Source organism: Prionailurus bengalensis, chromosome B3 (genome assembly GCF_016509475.1).
Source record: "Prionailurus bengalensis isolate Pbe53 chromosome B3, Fcat_Pben_1.1_paternal_pri, whole genome shotgun sequence".
NCBI lineage: Eukaryota > Metazoa > Chordata > Mammalia > Carnivora > Felidae > Prionailurus > Prionailurus bengalensis.
The window spans coordinates 67,628,654-67,647,612 of record NC_057355.1 but is presented as its reverse complement, the minus strand read 5'-3'; the positions used below and the strand labels follow the sequence as shown (position 1 = coordinate 67,647,612).

Here is an 18,959-nt window from a genome sequence, read left to right as displayed (position 1 = left end):
AACTTGCCCATAGTCATGTAGCTAGAAAGTGGCAGCTGGGAAACCAGATATGAGTTCAAGTTCTTTCCCACTATGCAATACTTCCTCCCCATATTTACTCACATGGTTTTGATTATTAATTATATGCTGATGATCGCTACCATCACTTTGTCTAGTCTTGATTTCTATTTAGTTTTGCTGCCTCCTATTTTGAGATACCTTAATCTCAATATATCTGAAAGACGCAGCCTTAATCGCTCCTCTCCCTAAGCTTCCTCTACGCTACCACAAAGTACAACTCTATCTACTTTTCTTCTTAACTCATAAGCCTTCAATGGCTCTCCATTACCTACAAAATGGGGTTTACAAATTCCTCAGTAAAGCACACAATTTTCTTCATACCTTGACCCCAAATTACCTTCTTACTCCTACTCCTGCCCTTCCTTATACACATCCTCTAATCACCAGCCTTTGGGAAGTATGTGCCATACTTTGTCACAACCCATGCACCATGAATAATATTCTCTCAGTTTAGGAAGTCATTTTTAATCTTCTCCTCTTGATGAATCCTTGCTCACCTGTATTATCACCTGGGAAAGGGGCTGCCCATCCTGCCCCTTTCCCAGATAAAAGCGGATCTCTCTTCTACTTCTATATCCCCATAACATTTGTTAAAAAAAAAGTAATAACTCTATCATCACAATATAATATTGTACTGTCATTAATAATCTAGACTATGAGCTCTTACAGAACTGGGACATTCTCTTATTGATATTTGTATTCAGTGCCCAGAACAAGAGCAGTCACTCAGAACATATATGATGAATGAACAGATGTAGCTCTTCTTTAATATTCAAAATCAATGTGCCCTGGACATGGGAAGATAAATTAATACATCATAGGAAACATCATAATCTTAATTAATCATTATTTGCCCATGAAATGCCTAAAAACTTAGCAACATGCAGAGGATATTTTTGTTTAAATTTTAATACAAGTATAGACTTTCTTTCTTGAAGTGCCACTGAGCAAAGAACTCCACCATCTACACAAGCAATCTTTGAGTAAATAATAAAATATATTAAAACAAACAGAAGTCATAAATGTTAGGCCTATCTCTAAGTCACAAGACTTGGTCACAAACAATCATCAAATTATAAACTTTACAAAATATCCCCATGAACTAAACAGTGAAGTGTTAAGTCTCAATAGTTTTCCCCACTACACTAATTCCTTAATGAAGAAAATATCTGGGCTCTGGTATGACCCAGTTATGGTATTTACCAAATGGTTTATTAAATTACATTTATAAATCACAAAAACAGCAGTTTACATGCCCAACTAAATATAAGTGTGAGGTGGACTGAAGCTGTCTACTGAGCCTCAAGGGTGGGAAACACACTGCTCTTAAGTTTTGCTTATACGAATAAAAGTAAAGTGTATAAAGTAGATCTTTAAAGAAAAATTCAACCAGAAAGCAATGTGATTTCTACCATGTTTTAAGCAGTTATTTCCTCTGCAAGCATTTCCTCTTAATTCTACTAAGGAAAAAAAAGTAAAGATTACAAAATAAGGTGATGAGAGAAATTCAAAGTAACAGAGTAATGATGAAATACCCAAGCGGTTTTGTTACTTACGCTACAATGAAGTTCATTACATATGTCTTATTCCTTTAAAAACTGATGAGTATCTCACTGACAGTTTTTTTCCTAATTTGTATTAAATTCTAATATCAACATTTTTTTATTGCATTTAATAATGTCAATAGTATTCAGTGATTCTGATCCTAAAGTGACTGTGTTGCTTATATGCTAAGGTTCACACAAGGGCTGGTCTAAGTTCAGAGTTCAAAATAATTCAACTTTTAATACATATAATGAAAAATTACACCTAAGTCACTCACCAGAACACAAAGGCAACATTAATATTGCCACTGTAGACTAAACAAAAGCAGGAGTGATCAGTCTTTAAACTTTTACTGTTTTTCTAGCCTTAAACAGGAAAAGCATTTTGGAAATACAGGGCTCATTAAAGACACCCTTTAAACTACTGTTGGAACTTAGGATTTCTGCCTTATAGGTGGAACTCTGAACAGAAATTTATTGACCATTCTTACACTTGTCAGAATTTTACAATTTTATACTCTACAGAGAACAGCTGATGTTTGACATAGCAAAGTTCATTATTAAAACCATAATATGCCAAATCCAAGACACAAAAAGAGAAATAAAACTTCGATTTGTTAAGAAAAACCTTATCGTGCACAATTTACTTTTCCTCCTGCATCACCAAGTTTATATTTTTATCTTACTTAGGATTGATGGCCTAAAATAAAATGAATTAAAATTAATTAATTCAAAATAATTTAATACAAATAGCAAACCACCAAAATACTAGAACAAAACAAATCTCTAGGAATGCTTAAATAAAAATTCTGGAGCTTGAAAAAGAGCTATTTACATGCTTCCCTGCATTAACAAAAGGGCAGGTAATAATGACGGCTTGTATGACAATATTGTCTTTGTTAGTTTAGCCCCAACAGAACTAAAGATTTCCTGATTACAACTTTGTAATCTAAGTCAACTGAAAAGATTTCGGGGGAAGGGAAACAAAGAGGAGTCTGAGTGCTAGCATTAAAGTGGAATATATTACCTAAGTTTACTCTTCAGTGAGGGACACTGTAAATAAGGGGGGCTCCTACTTGGACAGCCCATGCTAGGTCATGACCTGAACTCACTGTACTGGTGAAAAAGAGAAAGTTGTGCTGGAGTCTCAGATTTGCACGCTTCTCTGCTTCACCTTCAGGATCCTGTAATCACATAGGGCCTTACAATGAATTGTTCACTCTGTACTGTATCTCATTGTCGGGATTTTTAAACAGTTGCTTTTTTATTGTAATGAGCCAATTATGAGCCAGTCACTCAAGCAGTCATTAACAATAGATTTTTTTAATTGCATTTTTAATGAATTTTATTTTGGATAAAAGCCCTTAAAAGTACCTATGGCAAAGGGTAATCATACATTGAATTAACAGCAAAATCTGTTTAATAATGACTTGTCTTTTATTTACTACAACAAAATAAATTCCAGTGAGAACGCTAACAAATTGACAGTGTCAGAGAAAAAAAAGGCTGGGGGTTGGAGGAGGGAGTTGTATCGACACTGCTAAAAAAATTAAAATGAAATTATGCGTTTTCTTGCATTTAGTTATGTCCTTGTTCTTTCCTAATTTTAAGCCACAAATAAAACACTATCTGATCAACATAGACCTTGCGCTATATTTAGAAAATAATCAGTTATTATTTTATCCCTAAGCTATTAAACAATGTTTAATATAATTCTAAAACACACCAGATTGAAAGAAAAAACAATCAAATTTAATGAACGCATTTCTAAAGATGAATGTAATATATAGGTATGTTAAAAGTTATTTTTTAAAACTGTTGCTTAAATAAAACACTAGAATGTAAAAATCTTCATTCATTTCAAAACATTTTTGTGTATGAATGGAAATGTCCTTGCTGAAGATAAAAAGTGACCTTAATGAAAATTTGAATGAGCATAGTTTATGATCAGAAACAAAAATGTATTTTTTAAGTTGACTCTGTTAAAACCTCCTAAATCTTAATCAAAATAAAGAGTCCGCTACTCAGTGTGATTTAGTAAATCATTAATTAGGAAGTTTTAAGCGTGCACACTGACACTAGAAAAATTTTCTCTTTAGGGGTTATACATATCATACTCTGGTTGGATTTTAAAATCACATGTGCAAAGAGAACAACAACAATAAAAAATATATGTGTGTGTGTATATATATATATATATATATACACACATACATATATATGTATATATATGCCTAGATTCGTAGAAAAAGTGTCACTATACACTATGATTCTGTAAAGAAAAAAAACTTTTTTGAATGTTCAAAGTCTTAAAAACCTTGCATTATCTGCCTCAAGAATGGGCTGACTGAAAGCACGAGCCTCTGCAGCCTCTGGTTAATTAATCTGCCGGCTGAATGACAGTGCGCCTAGGGGCATGGCGCTGGCATCCTACACAGGGTCCCAATGTGCTTTAAGCCTTGGATAGCTATATTCTGCACGCCAAGACTTTGCCCAACAAATAGCAGAGAGGCCTATAGAGCCTTTCTTCTTTTGAGACATTCCATTTAATTAATATAATCCCTCTTTATCTTAAAGTTTTAATAAATTTAGAAGGTGAGACAAAATCAACACATTTATGACACTGAATGCAGTAACTAGTTGCTCTAACACTTTTCTTATGTACACAAAAGGCTTCTTTACAAGGCAAAAGAAAATGAAACCAAAAAAATGTTATAGCTCGTTCAGAAATTTTCAAATATGCTACTTGATCTGTTAAAAAAATATTTGTACAACCCAATGTTTAAGAATTCGATTAAATGAATCTGGTGATTTCCATTTCACTGGGTTTAAAGATTTTAATGTTCTAAAAATATAACTCATAACCCAACCCAAAACTCTTTGAAAATTGCTAATACCTAATCTTGAGCAAGGTAAGACGATACACACACACACACACACACACATACATATATATATATATATATATATATATATATATATATATATTAGCAACAGGATACAAAAGACATTCTCTTAATCCCTTTTACTGCCAGAACAAAACATCTTTCAAATCAAGATAAAATCGCTACATCATGAATGTTAATATCATTCTGAGAAAAATAATACCTTATGACTAGAAAAGACCATCCCTTTAGGGAGAAATGTTGTGTTAAAGTGGATTATTCTTTTAGTAGTGTAATAGAATGGCTTCCACCTAGTCCCAGATGGAAAATCAAAATCTGCATTTAAATGGAAATATTTTAAAACAGATAGAAAAAAGGCTAAAACCGTAAGGAATACCTCCTTCCTTACATTTTAAAAATCCAAAATGCTTCATGTGAACTTTTCTGGAAGGTATGGCTTTTAGATTTTGTTTGTATGTTTGTTTCACTTTTATGAAGAGCTCACAGGGCAACAATTTCAGTTTTGTGATTAACACATACTATTTAAGCCTATTTTATCAAATTTACAGATTGGATCAAGAAGTTGGACTGCAAAATTTCTATTATTACAAGAAACAGATTTATGGTCTAGGTTTATGCAAAGTTAAGAATGAGTCCTCTATTTTATTCCTACTTTTTAACCATGATGTTTTACATGCAATTCTTACAAAGAAATAGCAGTGCTGAAATTAAATAAAAACTGAGGGTTTTTTTTTTTTTTTCTTTTTTAGCATTTGACTCAAATCACCACTATGGTTAGAGTAAAAAAAACAGCAAAATGTTAGGCAATATTATAACAACTGCTCTTTGCGACCTGAAAGATTATTTTCAGTTCTTCAATAGTTGGGGCAATTTTCTTAAATCCTGAAGGAGCCTGACAGCACTGCACATTTCTTAATGCTTGCATTTACTTTTACATTATAAAACAATAAAACAGCAGGATAATGTTCATGCAGTTTAGAGACTTGTAACATTACTACAAATAATTCTACTGTATTATGGCAAAACATAAGCTTTTTAAATGTAGGCTGCCGAAAGAAAAGGGCAATCTATATTCATTGAAAGTACATAGACAAATAAGATTGGAAATATAACTAAAATGTTGTTCCTAGTTCTAAAATAATGTTTGAAAAGGTTTAAAAAAGCAAAAGCTAGATGAATTTTTTGGGTCATAAATTAAAATACAATTTATTTTCAAGCACGGTGCTTACTGGCAAGGGAAAGGCTTCCCACATTTCTTTCTTCGAGTTTTCAACAGACTACGTGGCTTCAGTCATTTCAGGAACCAACCATGTTAGATAATTTGATCATTTTTCCTCAACAATGTTATAGATCAAGATATTTTGCAATTTAAAGATGCAAGTGTTTTGATGGTGGTCACATTTGACTAATGGACTGCAAATAATGGGCCAACCCGCAGAAGCTGGTCACAGCATCTCCTTTCTAAAATCAGCCCATCTTCTAATCTGTTGTAGGTTCTGATACATCCTTAGTGCTAGAAGCTGTCCATTTTTTATACAGGAAATTATGTGGATCTCTTTATTTAAAAGACATGAAACACCTCTTATTTAAAAGCATAATGGGAATAACTTCTACATATGTATTGGGTGATTTTCTCACTTTCAACAGGTAACTCATTTTAATCCAGTTGTCCATGCTTCTCCTAGTGCTCATCATAAGGATGAGAAGGAACAAAGCATTTTTCTGCTGTCATCTAATTCTCCTTTACACCAGCGCCTCCATCCCTGGTCCCAATTCCCCACCCCTCACCCTCATTCCCAAAACTTCCACAAGAAAAGTTTTTCAACACCATAAAATCTAATCACCCACATCAACCTAGAGACATGTCATCATTAGTCTACACTAAACAGCCAACTAAACCAGGGAAGCTGTACATGGGACCATCACAGAATGCCCAAGACTCAGAGATCATCTAAATCACCATGCTTTACCACTGCCTAAATTAGAGAACTGTAGAAACATAGCAAATTATGTCTTAAAAAAGAAAATGTATCCCCACATCCTTGTACGTATTAGACTCTTATAGCTAATATGTAGAGCGAATATATGAACAAACTGGCTTTTAAATTCAAATACTCCTTTTCTAAATAAATGACACTCTCAGCAGGGAACCAGAGTCTAAAACCTTACTATGCAAAGTGGGGCCTCAGACCAGCAGAACTGGCATCACCGAGGCACGTGTTAGAATCTCAGGCTCCACCCGGACCAACTGAATCAGAACTCGGATGTTTAATAAGATTCCCGGATGGCTCGTCTACATAGTGAAGTTTTGGAAGTTCTGGTCTAACTTTTTTTCTCTAGTTGTACCGTTTATTCATCATTAAGAGACATAAAGGCTTAAGGACAGAAGAGCTTGTACTCATAAAAACGTGTAAATGTTACAGATGACCCCAATTTAAATAATGAAAGAGAAAACAGGGAGAAAATGTACGCAAAACTTTAGCAACTAAATTAGATCTAGATCCTGCAATCTTTGTTTTTAATACCTGAAAATCCACGTATAGTTGTGGATGAGCATGCACAAATACATGAGGGAGATGAAAGAGGAAGACAGGAGAAACAGAATGAAAGTGACAGGAGAAAGAAGAGAATGGAACCACAAAGTGTACACAGTGCGTAGAGGCAGATATATTTAGAGCTGGAAAGAAGAAGAAATAAAGTGAGAACCCAGCTGCTTGGGAAAAAACAGCAATCCCCCCTCTGGACAACACTCCCACATACCAGCCTAAGCCGGTGTGTTGGAATGCTGTTCATATCACTAACAACAAACTGCCAAGCAATAAGCATTAAAAGAGTAAGTATGTCAAAGAAGCCAGCATCCCCTAATACTAGTTGTATAATACAAGTAAACACAGAACTAGTTCTGGAAAGCAAAGAGACCAACAGCAAAAGGTAGTTATAATACCAAAAAGGTGATCTAATCCTCTTTTCCCAAGGTGTAAATAACCATTTAGTTATAATTACCATGAAATGAACATTACTTGTTTTATTCTTACAAATGAATTTACCATTATTATAGAATTAATGTTACTATACTAAGTCCACTAAATTCAAAAGAGTAGCACTACTGTTTTATTTTTCATAACATAATAAAAATAGCCAACATTAATGATAGAAGTTCATTTTTAAAAAAAGGAAGCATAAGATATTTTCTATGGGATTTAATGAACATGAAGTAATGGCTTATACCTACAGTAATAATTTGTAGAGTGTGAAATATACCTAAAATATTATGCTTAATATTAAATATATATACCCAAAATGATCAATCTCTTGTGATTAATCCAATAGTCTATCAGCATTTATTTAATGAGAAAATTGGAAATAATTTCTAAATACTACCAAACTTAATGATGCCAGTAGAAAATAAACCAGTTGATATCCAGAGACTACAGTGTGGCTAGTCAGAAAATAGAACTTATCAGAAAAAAATGAGTTTTAATTCATATGACATCTGGAACTTAAAAAAAAATAACATATATGTATCTATTTCTGCATCTGTGTTCATCCACATGGCACAATATTAGTATGCAATATACTAAAACTCAGCCCACTTTGTGGCAGATTATCTATTGAATGTAGTCCCATTAAAACACTGGAAAATGACTTCTCACAATATGGGGGGAAAAACATCACCCTATGCCTTGCGTTACATGACTGAGCTGCCCTAACACATATCTCTTTGGTTTTGTTCCAAGAATAAAATGCAGTCAAAGATGGGCAGAATGCTACTCCCAGCTTGTATTCACCACATGCCAGGAACTGTAAAAATAGAATTCCAAGTTGAGGTTTCAGACACATTAAACAAAGACTTAGAATTTCAAAATATAAATAATGCATGCATAAACAGGTATATTATTTATGGAAATCAACTAGGCAATATGTATCAATGGCCTGAGAAATAATCATATACTTTGAATCATTAATTATACATCTAGAAATCTATCCTAAGAAATTAATATTTTTAAATGTTGACAATAATTGATGTACCCACATCAAAGTGCTATTTTTTATACTAAAAATTAGATTCAGCCTAATTTACAAAATTAGGGAATCATTAAGGAAATTATTATACAGCTACATGATGGAATATTAAGTAGCCATTAAATTATGTTCATAAGGAGGTTTTAATGGCATGGGAAATGCTCCTGATATTTTAAGTTAAAAGAAAGCAGTCTACAAAGTTATACACACAACTGATTATACATGTGTGTGTGTCTGTGTGTATCCATGACAGTATGTTAAGTATATATGCGTGGAAATGCGTCAAAATGTTAACTCTAAATGATTGAATTTTGAGTAAGATCTTCACATTTTTTTTCTATTTTCATGTGTTCTCCTTAATTTAGAAAACAATTATCCTAAGTATCAAAGAATATTAAGGAGTAATTTAGATTAAAAAAAAAAAACCAAGGCGTGAAGAACAAGGGTAAGAACCCTGTGAAGTTTTAACAAAGCTATTTTCACTGCACAGAGAAAGTACGTGTGTCTGCAAGAGGAGTACAAAGAACCTAGTCTCAGAGGAAAGAAGCTTTCTGGACTACCTAAGAGGCAGAAGACAGAGGACAAACACAGATAGTTAAGCATAAAAACAATGAAAGTAAAATAAAAGAATGCAGAAAAGTCAGATGTATTAGAATTTAATAACTACACAAAGAAAGCAAAGGGGATCTCATCAATGCCAGTGTTATTTTTACTACGCAAAAGCACCAAATAATGGCAGAAAATAAATGATAACCATTTTAGGAGGCTTATTCCAGCGTTTAGGTTAAATATAAGAAACTGGTTACCAATAAATCAAAACACAATTTATAGATCTTCATTTTGTTTTCTAAAAGTTGATAATTACAAAGACTGTTTTTTTCTTTTGACAAACATAGTTAAAACACATCTTTAAACTGTGCAGATAATGAAAATTATACACTCAAAAATGTGTACAATCCACAAGCTGTTGGTTTTAGGAAACAATTATTTTAGCTAGTTTATTAGTAACAGTTAGTTGTAACTTACTATATTTTCCCTTAACTTTTCTTGGTTGTAAATGCTTTGTATCATTTCCATTTCAGATTGCTTGACTAATCAGTTGATTCCAAATCAACATAAACATAGGGTGAAGAGTAGCCACACTAAAGCCATTATATAAAACAGAATTCAGTGAATGCAAGGATTTACACACAGTAGGGAATTGGTAATTATCAATTAACCTTAAAGCAAAAAACACCAACCTAAGTTTGGTAGCTTCTAATTATATAAAATCTTCACAAACTAGGTAAGTTTTATCTATCATATAACACTGTTTTGCCTAAAATATACACAAATAACATTCTGAGAAGAAACTCTGTGCACAATACAAGCTACTCAAAGATGAAGACCGAATTTCTATGTTAAGTATAAATGTTTAAGAACTCCATGTGAAACAAGGCCCATTGATATTAACTTAAAATTAAAGTTTATAATATCACCTAGCCTCTGACAGAATCTGATCTGTGATGGCCCTAAAGAATGTCTGAAATAAATGTGAAGATGCTTCTATAAATAATGGGGGGGGGGGAGGGGGAGCAGCTACTGGCCTTCCAAAAACAATTAATTTAAAATAGGAAGCAAATACTGTCTAATAATGACCTCAGGATACACTGAACTGAAAGTCTGATTCAATTTCAGTGCTAAATCATACTTCAGACTTCAGCAAACATCTTACAGTAGTACTGTGGAGGAAGCACTGAAAACCTATGTTAATGTATAGTCACCTGCTCTCTATTGAAGAGGACCAGGATAGGGAAGAAACCTGGAGATTCTAAGACTCTAAGAATAAATGATAAATTATTTCAAGGTATTAGTCAAAATTATGCTCTAAATCAAAAGTCATCAGTATAATTCCCAAACAGGCACAGATAGAGCAATACTGAGCCTCAAAGCCCACAGGATTCTTAGGAGAAACTCAGCAACAATGGCTAGACGATGAAGGATGAATGCCAAGTCATGGAACAAAGAGATACACTACAAGAAAAATGGAATATTTTTAAAAGAGCAAAGAATTCGCTACAAATAATTTCCATGAATACATAGCAGTAACTTTCTCCCTCCCTGAGACAGGCACTGTGCCTTAATCATCTACGTTTCTGGCAACTAGAAAAAAGCCCACAACTAACCAAGAGAAAAAAAGTAAATGTATATTAACCTTCTGCAACTCATACAGCATGTGTAAACATTACAAACAATGGTTATATAGTGTGTGACTTCTTATCTTTGCACTTCTAGCACTTATCATTTTATTGAAGTTCAAAGAAAAAAGTGTATAGAATAAAATCATCTGAAGAAGTTTCTCCTCATACCGTTTTCTCATATAAACTTCTCAAATTCTTAGTGATGTGACCATTTTCTGCCCACAAACCCTTTCCATTAAGAAGTTTTTAGCAGACGGACTCCTGGAAGACCCTGTAGAAAAACTAAACCATGGAAAATATTCAATAAATTCCAGTCGGTATCAACCTAATGCAAAGTCTAAAACAAACATATTGAAATGCACAAGCTTTGACATATTCACCAGTGTGAAAGCAACTGATCCTATTAAACAATGATCCTATTAAACTAGTTAAGTATGAGCAATCTTCCATTGTTCCCGTGCAGGAGAAACATTTTATCTAGTGAGTTGGTATATTATTAATAATATTAATATTACATTAATATTAGTTAACATTACTATTACTATTATTATTCTTAATGTGATAGTTAACATTTACTGAGGCTTCCTTTATGATCTATTTTACATGGATTATCCCATTAAATGCTCATGACAATCCTATGATGTAGGTACCATCGCCAGCCCCAACTTTACAAATGTGAAAGCCACAGTGTAGAGAAGTTAACTAAACCAAGGTCATATAGCTAGCATGTGGTAAAGCCTAGAACACAGACAAGTCTGACTCCAGAAATCCCACTTATCTCTTGTAGGCAAAAAAAAAACCCCAAACAAACAAAAAACACACACACACACAAAAAAAACACCAAAAACAAAAAAAGCATTTGTTATACACAAAATTGGTTTTCTTAAATATATGTAATTATAAAGATATTATTGGTCATCATTATAGTCCAGTGATGGAACTGAGGAGGAAATACCACTCAGTCAATCCTGATACACCCAGAGGGGTCCGTCTCACTTAGAGAATTCCACGGTATACATACCTATTTTGTTATTTGTAAGCAATGCTACTTATGGCTCCACCCAAATCTTGCTTATGGCTCCAAGAGATTTTGAAATAAAATGTGTATTCAAAGATTTTGCCACATTTCTCTCATGAAAGACTCATTTAAAAAAAATACATACTTCAATATTAGCTCCTAATAACGAAAGCTGAGTTAATAAAAAAATAATAAAATGCTACTTTTTTCTAGGGTTTAATCTGTTTCATTCAGCAGCAATGATCTCATTTCACATTCTACCACCTTGAAGAAATTTAAGGGATTTCTTTGGAGGACTGCTATAAAATTATCATTGACATTTTAATTAAAAAAAGAAATGTATGTAGAATAAACAGGACATTTCCTCTAACAGTCTGCAGTGGCTGCTCCATTGCTTCTTTGTACAGTCTTGGTAAATTATGCAGGCTCTCACTAGACAGAGCAGCTGTATTTCACTGTCTTCAGTAATGTAATCTACATTTATCATTATTTTAATTAAGCAGATTCTTAATTTGGTACTTTCATTGCAAAGAAAAATACCTTATTCATTTTTTTTTTTGTAGACAGCATCTTGTCAGTCTTATGAACCAGAATTTAATTTTAAACATGTTTCTTACTGCAACTGGTCACTATTAAAAAAAAAAAAACCTACCATATTTGGTTTCCATTTCATTCTATTGGTTTCAAACACTGGTTCCTTCTTTATAATATATTTTTTTAAAAGATACTTTCATAGTTCTCAATTTTAACCCAAATGATATACTAAAAACAAAATGTGGTTTATTATAACATTAAATTCAGGATTACTCAAAATCAATATGAAGCACAAATAAGAACTTTACAAGAAAAACAATGCTTTAGTCAATGTTGAGAAAATTTAATTCACAAGTTCTTTGTGCAAGATTATTTTTACCATCAGGTCATTTGAAATGTCAGAATCTTTTGCTAAATCTATCACTGTGGAATGCAACAGCTTTTAATCATCTGGAAGACAAATTCTGAACAGTTTTATTCATTTCCCATTACTATTTGTGGTCACAACAGGTTGATTTTTAAAAAATAAACTGGTGAATTACACTTGAAGTGTGCTTGTTTAAAGGGTTCACATAGAAACAATTATTGTAATAGAATGTTGCCACATTAAATTGTGCATTTTAAAACATATGGTATCTCAAATCTTCTGTGTCAATAATGGGAGGCCTGGTACTCAAAAAATTCTGTATTTAGCACACATTAATTGAGCATCTTTTATGTGCCAGGTATAGAATTAACTGCTCTGAATTCAAATCAAAGCAGCACAAAGCCTTTGTACGAGAGACAGAGAGACAGACAGAGAGACAGAGAAAATTTATCTATGTGTACACACACATATACATATATGGTATAGCACCAAAATGGTTTTTAAACTTTGTTCCTTCAAAAAGAGACTTGAGCCCCCATCTCCACTTCAACCAGAAAAGCTCCACTTTCATCTATTTTTATAAATCAGTCTTTTTCTGTAACTGGGTAGAGAAAGCAAAATCCACTTACCTAGAAAAATGTGGGCTCTAGACTACTACGGAGAACACAGGTAAACAAAAAGTATCCTAAGTTTTCCCCAATACACCCAGGGTTTGAAACAGTAAAAGACTCTTTGTTTGAGTTTCATTTATTATCAGTTTTCACAAGTTGCCAAACATTGGTTTGCTAGTAAATGTCCATTAGAGTTTATAAACATGGCTTATTTAAGAAGTTTGGGGATGAAGTCTGTAAAGACTTGAAAGTTAATGCACATCTCATTGTGTCAGTCCACATTACTGAGGGATGCCATGTCAGCTTTCAGATTCACATAAATCATTGCAAGTCATGAGACAGAAATTTTTGAAAACTCTAAAGTGCATTAAATGTGCTCTACATTTTTATTGAAATGTCCCTGTATAAAACGATGCCATTTACCTTCACACTGTGATTTTTAGAACAAAGTAACCATTTGGGGATTTGTAACAACTTGGCCAATTAATATACATTATCTCTAATCCCTCACAAAAACCTCAAAAGATAAACACTTTTTACTCCCATTTTGCAGACAAGAAAGCAGGCTCAGAGATTAAGAAATGTGTTCAATATTACATAGTGAATACATGGAGAAGCTAGGATTGGGCCCATGCTCTTTTTACTAAAACCCTTTCAGAAGGAAAACAAACTTAGCCCATGGAATTTTTCTCTTCTGATCACAGCTAAATATGATGCCTGCTTTTATTATCATCTAATAACTTCACATAAAGTTGTGTTTACAATGAAAAATTTAGCTATCGATATATACAATCAAATAGGTAACCAATAAAGAAAGGAAGGGAAATCTAAAATTTAAATAAATGCTAATGAATGACAAATACTTTAGACATTGTGTAACTCCCTGGGTTTGAATTTAAATAATGTCCTGTATAAAGCCTGTGTTACCCAATTCAGGGACAAGTAAAAGTTAAGTTCTAGGCAGCCACTTAGGCTCTAATTAAATAGAAGAAAAGAGCACAAAGGAACTAAATTATTTTTAAAAATACTCCTATTGGAACACAACTTCAAAAAGATATTTCATGAAGAGACAGTACAGCTTGTAAGATTCCTTCTATCTCAAATTACCCTGATGAATGTCTGATAAAACTTGAGATTTACCACTGGGTAACAACAAGAGGTAGCCAATAATTCTAAATGAAAACTCAGAATGGTCCTTTGTTCCCTTTGTCTAAAGTAAAGCCGCTCGTGAAAAACAAGAATGTCTAGTCAGGAAAAAGGAGTCTCTTGTCTGAGCAAAAATTAAATTTAAATATCCTGCTTCTTACCTGAATATTCCAAATCATCTACATTTATCTACTGTTCACTGAAAGACTACAGAGGGCACTGTTGCATCAGCTTTGAAGCTTTACAATAGAAGCCTAGAAAAACTGTCTACAATGTATAATTTCTTTAAAGGGTCAAACGCATGGAAATCTACCAAGCTTAATATAAGGGACAAAACCAAAATGTATGTTTTTTTAAAAATAGACTGGACTTCAATAGGGCAAAAAAACTTAACAAAAACAACTGTCAAATTGAGAACACTGCACTGCACACATTTTGCATTTCCTTTTGTAGTGCTTTCAAGAGAAAGGTAACTAATCATAGCACCTCCTTATCCAATGGAAACAGCAGCCCATTGCAGGATCCTTTTTACAATCAATAGGAAAATGAATGTGGCACCTCATGCAATCCTTCCATAATTCTATCAACAGAAAGAATGCAGTCTGTTTGCATACTTTTGTCTAAAAGGCCAATTCCATTTGTCCCCTCTTTGGGTAAAATGACAGCTACAGATCAATCACTCTCACATGAAAGTAAACACACTGCAAACAAAACAAAACAAAACAAAAAAAGGATCAAAACTGAAATCCTCACCGTTTTTAAACGTAATTTTGTTACACACAGGAACTCAAACTCAAAGCAAAATAGAAAAAACAAGTTTTTCCTCACAGACACGTATTTCATGCTATTGTGCAATAGTACTGGGATACAAAATTTAAAAGTTACAACAATATGCACAAAGATTATAATTAGATATGAATAACATTCAATTAAGCTTCCATATATTTTCTGTTCTCTACATCGTTCCTCTTGCGGTTCTTTGAAACTAAATTCAATTAAGTATAGTGCCAAAGTTTTTTTTTAATACATATGTTTGCAATGTATTACAATAAGACTAGTATAAAAAATACAAACCTTTTCATTACACTACCACTTAATTCTTTCCACTTGTTTACTCACCAAAAATTTAGATTTCTGACACTACAAAGCAATACAAAAATAAAAGGGAAATCATTGTATTTTGGTGACTTAAAAATAATGTCTTGAGTTGCTGAACCTCTGTAGAAACACTAGCATTAGCTATAAGAATTACAATGTCATGACCAGGCAACTACAGATAACATGTAAAATGCAAAAGGAGGACATTCTGCTAATGCATGTCAGATCGCAACACCACATCACGTATTTGATAAATCAACATTAATATAGGTACCATCATAAAACTAAGGCCTCTAATAAAGAATCCCAAATTCCCCAGAAAAACAGTATACAACTCATTTTGTCACTCTCAAACTTCCAGAGAGATTAGCACCTTCTCTGAAATCAAAGTGCAGAACTGTGAAAGCGTTAAAAATTCTTCAATAATATGTCAACCTACTCATAAATCAAAAAAGAGGGGAAGGGACTTCAGATGGTATGTAGATTTCACTTTATGACAAAAGCCTTGGTTTAACAAGTTATTTTCAGCCAATAAAAGTCAAAAGTAAAGCATTGTTAAAGTGGCCAGCACTGACTCTAAGGCTTTAGCTTATTAAGTTAACCAAAATGCTACTTGGGTATTGCTCCCTTAAATTATTAATTTATGAGTTTTGTTCCGTCTCCTCCTGAGGCAAGGCAGTTTGTAGGTATGTTGAATGCATGTAAATAAACAGAAAGCTTTTATAAGAGTCTAATAATACACCAAACATAATAAAACAACCCCTTTTAATGAACACTGAATGCACAATCCTATGAACCAAGTTTATATAAATGGGCTATATAATTTAAAGGAGCTGTAAGATCCTCTAGGAAGTAAATGCACAAATTCAGAAAAATTAAACATAAACCTATTGATTTTCATTGATGTGATAAAATTCTTACAACAGAATCCAAGTGTTGCCGTGTGCCTATGAAGAGTATGCTGCATGCAATTTTGCAGAAATCTAAGAGGAAGTTCGTCAACTGTGAGAAAATTTATTTGCAATCTTGCTTTTCATCTACCATAAGTATGACTACAAAAAAAAAAAAAATCAGGGAATGCCTTTTAAACATCCAGTGTATTTAACTGGATATGTTAGTTACTATTGCAGAAAGAAATGCAGGATATTAAAATCAATTTTGGTTAACTCTAATTTATGCAAAGCTTGATTGTGAGCAATAGCTGCTAAAAGGATGCAGCATTGTTGATTCATATACAAGCATTTTACTTAACTACATTGGGTAATAGCAGTGCTCCTAAAGGAGTATAAAAAGCAAAGTGATTAGCAGTCATTACTGTTAATTAGTGCTCACATTGCATTCCTTGGGATGAATCTCCTTTAAGTTGAATACATGGGAAGTTTATTATTTAAAGAACTGCCAAACCTCGCCTAGGTAAGTATTGGAATAAACCGTCAACTATCAGTAAACAGACTAAAAAACAGGGACAGATCAGCATCCAATTAGTATGTCTAAGTTTTTAAACAGGAAAAGGGTTGAAGGGAATAAGTAAAACTGGAAACTCATACTTCACATTCTGCAATCTCACTGATAAAAGGAGGAAATGTGTGTTTATCAAACTTGCTGTGAGTGCACAGTTCATTTGGAGTCCTGTAAACAATCGCCTGACTGCCCACTTCCAAATTCATGTGAAAATCTTGGAGATTCAGAGCATCATATTCAGCAGGCAAGGTCACTCTAGTGATGCCCTGGAAATGGGAAATTAGGAAAACGTGGCAATCAGAGGTTTAGGGCTGACGAGAAAAAGCCCTGAGGCTGGCGTCCTATCTTTCACCACTGGTCAGGCTGTCTCTGCTTATTCAGTATTAACACAACAGGGCTGAGAGTGAATGAGAAACACTCCACACACCTAACTGGGACATTGGCTTTCTTGTTTAGAAAATGATAGGCATTTGTCACAGGGAGAAAAACAGCAACAATAACCACAAAACTCAAACACAGCTTTCAAGAACAAGTTCTGAAAGAAAAACAGGCTCCTTGTAAACCTTCAGAAAAGGACCTAGGGAATGGCGACATCCTGTTGATTATCAGGTTTCCTTTCCTCCTAGACCATTCTGTGCATTTTAAAATGGAGGCCAAATCATTAACAAAGAAGCTTCAAATACAATGTAGTCATTAGAGGGAAAAAATTTAAAAGTTCAAATGTGCAAAAATTACACATTCTTAATACTTGCTACATGCAGATCTAAATACATCTTTCAATTATTTTTCTATACATACATTTCACAAATATGTTTTACAAAACTGTAATTATACCTTACAGGGTATTTGGTAATCTATTTGCTTCTTCTAATAACATGTACAGATATATTTCTGCAACTTCATTTTTGATGCCATATATTCCATTATATATATATATATATATATATATATATATATATATACCATAATTCAGTTTGCCAGTCATTTCTTAATTTTTGAATACATCTGTATTTCTTCAGAATAAATTTACCAAGGTAGAAACGTTTGGTAAAGAGAATCTATTTTTTGTGTCTGATGAGATCTGCCAAATTACCTCAGAAAGGCTGAACCAATTTATAGGGCTGCTGGCAGCACATAAGACACTCGTTTCTTCAAAACCAATTTCATTTCTTAATCCTGCCAAAATAATAGCAGCATTTTTGAGTAAGTGAGATTGCACATTTTTTGGCCATTTGGATTTCTTTCTCTATAAACTGCCTGTTCATATCCTTAGCCCATTTCTCTATTTGGAGGCCACTTTTTAAACATCAAAAAAAACCCCCAAAAAACAAACAAAAAAAAACCAGTGAGAGTCTTCTCAAATGCAACCTTGGAGGATCACGGAAAAGAGATTATTTTGAAGGTATATTGTAATTATATACACATTCAAAGACTCAATTAAGGTTGGTAACTTTATATGAGACTCCTTTACAACATATTATATTATAGAAGGAGGATTCCTATCCTGCCCAGAAAGAATAAAAAAAATTAAAAGCTGAACTAGTATAAATATTGTCTCATTGAAGCGATTTTTATTTTCTATAAATGAAAAATCATACTAATCTATTAATCTGGAATTAACAGCAATGTTCTGTTTTTTTGTTTGTTTGTTTTTATTTGTTTTTATTTTTCTGTTATTCCAGGGAACAGTTTGAACACACACAAAAAATATGTGCCTTATTAGCAACTTTGATAAATCATGGAAGGAAACTGTAACTACAGATGATAGACAAGTTCCTCATGCTATTATTACCCTGGATCAAGGACTTAATTAAAATGTTATTCTTGGGGCGCCCGGATGGCTCAGTTGGTTGAGCATCCGACTTCAGTTCAGGTCATGATCTCACAGCTCGTGAGTTCGAGCCCCACGTCGGGCTCTGTGCTGACAGCTCAGAGCCTGGGCCTGCTTTGGATTCTGTGCCTCCCTCTCTCTCTGCCTCTAACCCACTCGCATTCTGTCTCTGTCTCTCTC

General features: G+C 33.4%; 1 protein-coding gene across 3 annotated transcripts in view; it reads right to left on the bottom strand.

The window, feature by feature from the left end:
* Nucleotides 1-18,959, bottom strand: part of DPH6 (diphthamine biosynthesis 6) — a 214,199-nt gene that overhangs the window by 159,518 nt on the left and 35,722 nt on the right. The window contains exon 4 of one of the 3 annotated variants that reach the window (XM_043555713.1): nucleotides 15,283-17,214. The exons of the other annotated variants lie outside the window; for them this stretch is intronic. Within the exon in view, the coding sequence (XP_043411648.1) occupies nucleotides 17,029-17,214 (186 nt within the window). The 3' untranslated portion in view covers nucleotides 15,283-17,028. Of the gene's footprint in view, nucleotides 1-15,282; nucleotides 17,215-18,959 lie in introns of those variants that run through there. 3 annotated transcript variants of the gene reach the window in all.